Here is a 9,898-nt window from a genome sequence, read left to right on the forward strand (position 1 = left end):
TATGCTCTTCAAAGACTGGGATGTAGTTCAATTTTACAGCTAAGTAGCCTAAATAATTTGCCAAGATGACAGTCCTTACATCTTTGAACTGTGCAGTTCTGGGCATCGCGTGGAGCCTGAGCTTTTTGTCGTGCGCTCATTGTGGGATAAGTGATCACCATGTGCACTCCAGTTTTATCTACAGGAGATTGCGCAATCACGAACGCAAGGAGATCCAGAGAGAGATCCTGTCCATCCTGGGTTTGCCCCACCGGCCGAGGCCCTTCTCTCCCGGGAAGCAGTCCTCCTCTGCGCCGCTCTTCATGCTCGACCTGTACAATGCTATGGCCGTGGAGGAAGAAAGCGCGCACCACGGTACAGGGAAAGGCTTCAGTGCCAAGGCGGCCGGCCAGTCCCGGAAAGCTTACTACAGTCCCCAGGGCAACGGATACTCCCGTATGGTACAGCCCTACCGCGCGGCGCCTCTGTTGGGCCATAACCCTGCGCTCACCACGGCACATGACACTAGCTTCCTAAACGATGCCGACATGGTCATGAGTTTTGTTAATTTAGGTAAGTGCCCCTAGTCTTAAAAAACTCTTGACAGAAACGTCTACCACGCTACATGAAACTGTATACTACTATACAGTATATTAGACAAGAGAATGCTACAATTCTGCACATTGACGCGTGTTGGTGAGACGTCTTGTCTAAATAGACATGATCTCTCAAATGATAATGGTGTGCATTTAGTGCAGTAGCCGTGACCCTTGGCCTTACATGTTATCAGATAACTGTCTGACCTTGAGAAAATTGGCTTAGATTATTTACTTTTGGAAGAATTTCATTGACTGGTCTGTGCATGTTGCATTTTGTTTGGAAGAAGAGAAGAAAAGGTGGTAGAAATACAATAGCAATACTATCAAGATTAGAAACATAACATTAAGGGTAAACTATAAGGATATGTTATTTGGGTTCCATTGCTTAGAGCCCTAATCTCTGAGCGCGCTCTGAGTCCATCTGTTTCCACTTAACACAGACTAGGGCATGTACACTGTCACCCCTGAAAGGCCGCTCAGTCCTGGCCACTGTCAGTGAAGTGTTCAATGGGCCTCTGTCTCATTACAGTACATATAAATATAGCTACCGTCAGCTCTCAACACCATGTGCTACATCCTCATTTAGAGAAATGCTTCATTATTCCACACAGGCTTTTGTAAATGTACTAACTTCATACTTTACAGTACATATTGCAGGAAAACGCAAACAGAATTTTTGTTGTTGACATAGAAACACAATCTGTACATAATTAGTAGTCAAATATTTTGTACAAACATGCGATAGATAGATGCTATTTTGTACAGTTTTAAATAGTAACAGAAGTAGCAAAAGGGGAATTTTCTAAATTGTTGTTTGCATTTTAGTTAAGTCTTTTTTTCATTGCATTAGTAATTTAGTTTAGAATAATATAATAGAAATTTAGTTTAGAATAATACAAACTCTAATATATGATAATAACATATGTTATTATTATATTATGATCAAATATTTACAACAGTACACATTGCAATTTTACTGTGTTATCTTTGTAGATAAACAAAATTAATACTTAAGGTTTGTGAGTGGCTATTGTTTCTGTTTCACTTTACCGCCTGTGGCTCATTTAATGGAACATGTTCAATGGGTATAAGTCAAAAATGACCTCTGACCTCTTCGTGCTAAGTAACCACAGGCACTGTCTCATGATAAAGTATCTGCAAATGTACCGCCTGATATCAGCATTAATGTTGAACAACCAAAGCCACACCTCTACAGAACATTTTTTTATCCACTAAGCTGCTAACAGCATTGTCTGACATTTTTAAACTAATGTCCACAATCTCCAATAGCAGTAGTAGCAAAGCCTGTCATAATGGAAAAATAATCCTTTCTTTCAGTGCATTCATCAGTACATTAGATATAGTTATGGCTCATGGTAAGGGTCACTCAACACTCACGGCCCGTCTATAACAGGAGGTCATCAAAAGGTCATAAATGAGGTCAGGACAACGCTCACATGACGTTGGTGGACCGTGCTTGCTCTTTTCTCTCACTTGAGGAGTGGGCAAAAGTGTTTTTAATTGAAATCAGCCTGTTTTTCTAAACTGACAGCCCATTCATCATGGCGCAGAACGCAGTTAGGCACACAGTGGAGGCCTGTCTGGGAACGGCTACCTGTACTCAGTTGACTGATTTAATGAACTGGAAAGTGCTTTTGTTGGGACTCTAAATGTTTACATTTCATGTGGAATGTAAAAGAAGATATTATAAATTAGTTTTCTGTATGATACTGTTGACATGAGTTTTTACTTACAATGGTGGTTCAGGGGATCAGGGCATATTTTATGAGTAAGCTTTACTGAGAGTGAAAGTAATTTCTTCATTTTCTTTGCCAGTGGAGAAAGATAAAGATTTCTCACACCAAAGACGACACTACAAGGAGTTCCGGTTTGATCTGACTCAGATCCCCGAGGGGGAAGCTGTGACTGCTGCCGAGTTTCGAATCTATAAGGATCGCAGCCATTCGAGATATGACAATATTACTCTGAAGATCTCCATATATCAAGTCATCAAAGAATATCAAAATAAGTGAGTACGAAACACACAACTTAAAACAATAATTGAAATAAACTTATCTACCATGTTTAAGCTGTTTTTTGGAATAAAATGAAGGTTCACATTAATTCAGTTATACCGTAATATTTTGCAGCAAACATCATGCTAAGTTTAGGTTTTCAACTGTCACTGTCACCTACATCTGTCTGACAAATATAGTTCTTGGATAAAAAGATCTCCATTAGCAAGTTGCCACTCATAAGACTTGGTCCTTTTATCAGCTATCACTTGTCTAGTGCTGGCCACCACCCAGACGAAACCGCAAGGGCCGTTATAAGGGGGAGGGGGCTCCCTTGGGTGCCGCTCTGGTCACTGTAATGCCCACCACCTGCCTGTATTAACAATATCCCGGAAGTTCAAACCGTGACATAGCACAATACACAGGGGTGCACTTAAAAGTGGGTCTACATTTGGTTGCCAAAAATGTGTGTGGGTGATTGAAGGGGAGATATAACCCTCATGGGTTTGAGTCCAACTCAATGGTCCCTGCCATCTTAAAGGGGAAGACTGTTCAGTCCCCACACAGAGTTTCATTTTATCATTTAAACTGTTTTAACAGGTTTTGACTAATTATAGCAATAGTTTTGGTCTAGAATGTCATAGATTTTGACAGTTGTACATGGTGCACCTGCGTTATAAAAGAGATTATATTCTTGGGGTCGCTAAATAACATTGTTTTAAATTTCAAAATAAATCTCAACTAATAAAAGCCTGTTATTACAATGATATGTCCTTAAAAGTAGTTGACTGATATTGTCCTCTTACCTGCAGAGATGCAGACACTTTCCTGTTGGATTTCAAAAAGGTGCAGGCTTCAGATGGAGGCTGGCTCAGCTTTGACATCACAGCCACCAGTAACCACTGGGTGATGAACCCTCAGCACAACCTGGGCCTGCAGCTCTGTGTGGAGATGGGAGATGGTGAGTGAATAAGATTTGTTAAAAACTTAAACGTATGTAACAATTATAAACAATATGAATGCATTACCTGACGTTAATGTATTAAAAGGTGTGTACTTTTGAAGGCCGCAGCATCAACACCAAGTCTGCCGGAATCATTGGAAGGAATGGGCCCCAATCCAAACAGCCATTCCTGGTTGCTTTCTTTAAGGCTAGTGGAGTTTTGCTTCGCTCAGTGAGAGCTACTGGTGGGAAGAAAAAGAACCATAATCGCAATAAATCTACCAATCAACAAGAGTCATCACGAGCACCAAAGACTGGAGGTACTCATAATAAAATAAATTTTTAAACATACTATAAAAGGACATGAGATCATTTCTTTAGACTTGCAAATAGTTTAAAAACATTCTTTGCATTTTAATATATTTCAGACTATAACACAAGTGAACAGAAGCAAGCCTGCAAAAAGCATGAACTCTATGTGAGCTTCAGAGATTTGGGTTGGCAGGTAAATAAAAGCAATCACCACTATACTCTGTTTTTCCATTAACTTAAACCAAGTACTTGTTTTCTTTTGAAAGGACTGGATCATTGCTCCAGAGGGTTACGCTGCATTTTATTGTGATGGTGAATGTGCATTTCCTCTTAATGCACACATGAATGCAACGAATCATGCCATTGTTCAAACTCTTGTAAGTAAAGCCCAGTTATAACTTAATATACTTGGTGATTTTTTTTTTTTAATTCACAATTTGACCCCTTTTCCAGGTTCATTTAATGTTTCCTAACAATGTGCCAAAGCCATGCTGCGCTCCAACCAAACTGAATGCGATATCAGTGCTGTACTTTGATGACAGTTCCAACGTGATTCTTAAAAAATACAGGAACATGGTGGTGCGGTCTTGTGGTTGCCATTAGCATCCAGTAAGACTTTAATTTATGCTCTCTGGTCCAACTCTCTTGAAAACACATCTGCTGTGGCTGTGAGAATATGTACAGTGTTATGTATATAATGTTGTCTGGATAATTTATTAATAGCACTGATTATTGTTCTGTAAAAGTAAATAATATATGAGTTTTCCTTATGACTTTGTCCAATGGCATATATCCTCTTTTTATTAGTTTCTGCTATTCACTGGAATCAAAATGAGAACTTAAATTGAATATTTTTCCTTTTATTTGATATAATTGTTGTAGAGTTGTTTTCAGTTATAGTATCTTTAAGTTCTTAAGGTTTTTCTCATCACTGCTCTTCCCAAATAAAAAGTCAAAAATGTTGTTTACATCTTTTACCACTGAACTGCTTCAATATTTTCAAGCCAAATCTTCACTCCTTTGAAATGTTCTCTAACTCTTAAATTGTTCATTTTGATCTCATTCACAGATGCTGTTTTATTTTATGTGTGTTGTCATAGTTTACATAAGACATATCAAGCCGTAGAGTGTATTTTTATTAAACTTCAACAAAAAATGTGTCTGTTGCCCATTTTATATTCAAACATTCAGGGAAAAATACATCTTAGGCCACACAACTCTGCACTGACAAGCCTGCCAAATCTGAGCTGTCTGTTTGTATTTATGCTAATGTTTTAACCATTGCTGTCATGTTACTATCTCAAATTTACTGATAGCTGACACATAATATAATAAACTAGCTGAACCCTGTTGACATGCTCTTGGGAGGCAGTAATGTAAATGTTAGTCTGTAGCCATAGATCAGTGCTGCACAAAAGTGAATAGTGGTTATCATGAGACTCCCAGCAGTAATGGCTACATTATTTTCAGAGCAATCTTTCTAGAAATGTGGAGTGTACTCGACATCCCCAAAGTAATTTATGCAGTAGAAAGATACATTACTGCTTACTCTGCAGCGATATTCTGGGTAAGTTGTCAGAATTCAAACATACTATAGTATCACCCCAAAAAAATAGCGAGAATGGATTTTTCTTGCTTAAGCCCCTTGGTTATTTTGGGATTTTCAGTGGCCTTAGAAATGTAGAGATTAGATTTAAGATTAATATTTATTTACACAAGTGTGCTGACCTCTGAACACAGGATACGTACTGTTGCGCCTTTCTCGTGCCTCTCTTCCATTTTTGAAACTTCTCCCCAACACGGCGGAACATTGAGTGACTGTATTTCACTTAATGAAAAGCAGTGGCCAGCCTGTCCAGATGTTATGTGGCTTCCATCTAGAAGGAGTGTTGACATTCGGTGAATAGGAATGGCCACCTGCTAACCCAGCTCTTGGCATTAAGGATGATCTGAATTCCTGCGGCCTGTTGCCTGGCACGATTGCTCAGAGCACTTCACAATCCCATCGACTGTTAAATATCATGGATTCCTTCCAATCTGACTACATTTCTTATTTCTCAACACAAGAGCGGCTATGAAAGAGCTACTATTTTTGTAAGCTTCATGTCTCGGTTTCTTACAGCAAACTGTTGGCCACATGAATCGAAAAGTACAAGTGTTGTAGAAGAAATTCAAGAACATGTCTCAGTCTCTGCTACTGTGGTAAGAAGAGCAGGAGTCACCATTAAAAGTTAGTAGCATTATTCCCCAAAACCAAGAACTAAAAAAAAAAAAGATTTCTACTTCTGAGGAATAAACAGCAATACTGCATTTTGGTTTTACATGGCAAGTGTTAATGATCAGCATCACAAAAATTATATTTGAAATAGCTTTGATCACTAGAATGCTCCTATCATGCATGTTTGAGAACCCTGCAGTGTTAAGATTAAATAAATAATAAATAAAGACTAAATAAATAAATACATTTTGCAAATGCTTGTATTTTCAAATATATGCATATAATGTTATAAGGTTTTATAATAATTCATTCTTATATTCTTCTCCTTATATGTCTTTAATTACATATGATTCTACAATTGCAAACCCTAACCTTTATTATTCATTTGCTTTGGTAATTACCAGTTCCACCAATTTCCCGTGTTAACTCGTTGTTTCTTTCTTCCCGTGGCTCAAAGTTTATTTGCACAGTGTCACCTTGCAGTCCATCCACCAGGCAAGTGAAATTGTATCTAATAAAAATGTTTTGCAGTTTACCTAATTCATCTCCGCACATATGGTTCTTCTTATTTGTGTTTTGTGGGTGGCCTGCGACTTCCATGCGGCTCAATCAGTCCCTGCTGAAAAGAGGGGAACACATGGGTCACATTTTAACACGCTGTTTGGTATGACAAGGCTGCCGTAGGTCCACCATAATATGTGTCCTTACAGAAGGCAGTGGAGTAGCGTGCTTTAGTTTGTTTGTTTGTTTTTCTCCTATGCGTGCTCCCCAACCCTTTTAGGATTCGGAGTAAGAGCAGACTGTGAACTGAGCTGTCATTCTGCATTACCATAAGAGATGGCACCTGCAGGAGTGTATATATATCTTGGAAAGTTAACATGTTTGCGCAGTCCTGACATGTGCTTTATTTCAAATTCTGGCATCAGTTGGAATTGAGTTTCTTTTAATAGTATTACTGGAATCATAAATAAATATAATCTTCAGCTCATATACCTTTCAAATTAAAACGTATTTACTCAGAATGTACACAGCTAAAGCAACTTAAATGTCAAGAGGAGTTGTGTTAAATATTACTCCTTCTCATTTAAGAGTCTTTAGTTTAAGTTCAGTGTGTGCTTGCAATTTATGCTTAAAGACATTAAAAGCTTTAAATGAAAAACACAAATTAAAGCTGTTCCTTTCTAAGTCAAGGACTCCATCTGAATAAATAAACCAGATTTACTATATCGCCTAACTTTCAAAGCAGTTGTTAAAATGCAACTAAATAGACAACATCAGAGGGATTCCACTGTCTACCTGAACTCAATTACAGTCTTTAGACAAAACAATGATATTAAATTTTATTAAAGCATGCTCATTTCTACAGATTAAAAACACAGGGCATATACTGGCCATATTGACTTAATCATCATCACTGCAGTAGCCAAGACAATCAAACGTGGTATCTAGCTGTGTTTATTCTGCAGATTGGATGTAATGCTTCGTAAGCTCTGTAATGTATCTTGTGCAGCTGAGAAGAGACAATGGACTGTTCAAGCCCTTATCTGGTGAGCCTGCAAAAGGGCCTTAATGTTGTGTGAAAAATATTCAAATTTTTGCTCTATTGGTATTGTTGCTGACTGTTTTTATACTAGAAGCTGGTGGTCTCAACCAAATGGGATCATATACCAAAATGGAAGTGTAAAAGATGCTTTCTAAAATTTTGTAAATTTATGTAATATCTTAATGGATTTTAACATTCATGTATTAATCTTCACACATTTTATGCACATTTAAAATGAATTAAAATTGTGGAAACAACAGAACACTATGGCTTTTACATACATTTGGCATTTTGACATTGACTAGGACTAAGGAAGTCGTCGCAGTTTTTAAAAGCCGATGAAAAGCCCAGCAGAGATGTCAACAGTGACCACTTAACCCAGTTCATGTGCATTGTGACTGCAGTAAATTCAGCCCTGAAATCCTGTCTGTCCCTCGAAGGACATAGATACTCCTAAGGAAATCTCTGACTTTATGATCCGGTTGGAAATCTAATCCAGCCATGAAGACCTCCAAGGTAAAATATAACAACGTGCACAATAAATACTGAACTGCTTACATCTCCACCTGGATGCACAGTATCTATGAGCAAGCAACCGCCATGTGGAGGTAGGTGTATGCTCTACTCAAGCTATGGACAAGAAATGAGATAAATCAAGGTTCGGAATAATAGGTAGTGAGGACACCTTGTACACAGGTCAGTGGCTTCTGAGGATACAGTCCGCAGGGCGCAGTGTGGTGTGATTTGTGCGAGGATAATCTTTAACACACATGCTGTCTCAGAGGGAAACTGTGGAAAGTTGGCTCAGGAAATCTTTAGAAAATCAAGAGGTTATTTTAATGAAAGCCTTAAGATTCATTATTAAAAAAGTTAGTTTGGGCCTGTTCTTGCTATGTTTTGTAATAAAATCTAAAACAAAACAGTAATAATTATAGGCCTAAAACCAAAAATTAAGAACCCATTCGTGAGAAAGCCTCAGTCGCTTAATAAAGAAATTTGAATCAGATGGTGAATGAAAATTAATTTTAACTGGTTCCTGTTTTCCTCGTTCTTCACTGTGTTGTATTTCAGAGAAATTAAACACACTTTCATGCCATCCGAAACCTGCACTATATAAAGAGCCTTTTATTCACATCTGTTTTGGTCTTAAAACATGAAATAATACCCATCTTTTAAATGTAATGTTTCAGTCTGAAAATTGGTTGTGACTTCCAGTACTCTGAGTTTTATTTAATAATTTAAGGCAGTTGTCATCTGCTTGGTTTCCAAATTTCTCATGTGTAAAATTAGCTGTTCACAAAAGAGCAGACATGAACTTTTCTATTGTTGACTTCTTGATCTTCAACTTTATAAAACATACCTTTTATTACTTCATTCTAAAATACATTATGTACCTTGGGAAAATGGTCCAAGGTCAAACTTCATCCAAAAAGTGTAATAAGTTAAAACACTGTCCATTTTCAGATGGTGCGACTGTTTTGGATCCCTTTTATGTCCCTCTTTCCATGCGTAAGCCTTTAAACTTGCCTGTACTCACCTGCATCATATTGCTTTGTCAATGCTGGAAAGCCCCGGAGGCCACTTCTTTTCAGTGACCCTCTGCATCTGGTACTTGTCAAGATAAACTGCAGAATTTTCCTGCAAGCAGAAGAGAGCAGAAGAAACAGTAGTAGCTGGACATTAATTAAATCAGTATTTTTCCAAATAAAAGTAACACATAAATGGACTCCACAAGACCAATGCACTTTCTGTTGTGAATATTTTGAATTTTAGAACTGATCAACCTTGAAGTGAGACACAAAAAGGCTTTTTGAGGGCAGATCACATGAGTAGCCTGTGTCCCTGGAGAGAAAGGTAGGTCTCTCATCACAGCGCAGTTTAGCGTGGTGGGACGGTTGAATGCTAGGCCTTCATTAAGCCCCTCTATTGTTAACATCTGGGTTCAGAAGAATGGCCCTTTCTCTAGTTAAAGGTGCCCTGGCTTAACAAGGGATTTTATTACACGTGCGGTGGACACTGGCAGCAGTGACATGGCTGACAATGAGAACTCTGCAACTATAGGGTCAACAAATATGAATCCAAGAAACCTCTGTTAGTACTACTGAGTTTTAATTACAATGGTCAAAAGCCCTACAACATTTTCATTCTTTAGAGAAATAAGCAAAATAAAAGAATTTGTATAAAGACTGTAGACTATAGACGCTATAAAGAGGGAGTAAGTGTGATATCATTCATAACGTTTGGCTCCAGTCAAATGTAACTCACGAGTCGAGTTCCATTTTAGGAACA

The 9,898-nt window shown here is 38.1% G+C and overlaps 1 protein-coding gene across 1 annotated transcript; it reads left to right on the top strand.

The window, feature by feature from the left end:
• The first annotated feature begins 65 nt into the window (after nt 1-65).
• bmp5 (bone morphogenetic protein 5) lies at nt 66-4,479 on the top strand. The gene is made up of 7 exons (XM_020921456.2): nt 66-552; nt 2,415-2,607; nt 3,406-3,554; nt 3,659-3,856; nt 3,965-4,041; nt 4,115-4,225; nt 4,302-4,479. The coding sequence occupies exons 1-7, from the start codon at nt 66-68 to the stop codon at nt 4,449-4,451; spliced, it is 1,365 nt and encodes a 454-aa protein (XP_020777115.1). The 3' UTR covers nt 4,452-4,479.
• Nucleotides 4,480-9,898: the final 5,419 nt, after the last annotated feature.

Source organism: Boleophthalmus pectinirostris, unplaced genomic scaffold (genome assembly GCF_026225935.1).
Source record: "Boleophthalmus pectinirostris isolate CB_2022bp ecotype Guang Dong unplaced genomic scaffold, ASM2622593v1 HiC_scaffold_5, whole genome shotgun sequence".
NCBI classification, from domain to species: Eukaryota; Metazoa; Chordata; class Actinopteri; order Gobiiformes; family Gobiidae; genus Boleophthalmus; species Boleophthalmus pectinirostris.

Coding starts and splice junctions, on each gene's coding strand:
- bmp5 (XM_020921456.2), top strand. CDS start 66: ATGACAGTCCTTACATCTTTGAACTGTGCAGTTCTGGGCATCGCGTGG. Junction 553..2,414: donor CATGAGTTTTGTTAATTTAG/GTAAGTGCCCCT, acceptor TTTCTTTGCCAG/TGGAGAAAGATAAAGATTTC. Junction 3,857..3,964: donor ACGAGCACCAAAGACTGGAG/GTACTCATAATA, acceptor AATATATTTCAG/ACTATAACACAAGTGAACAG.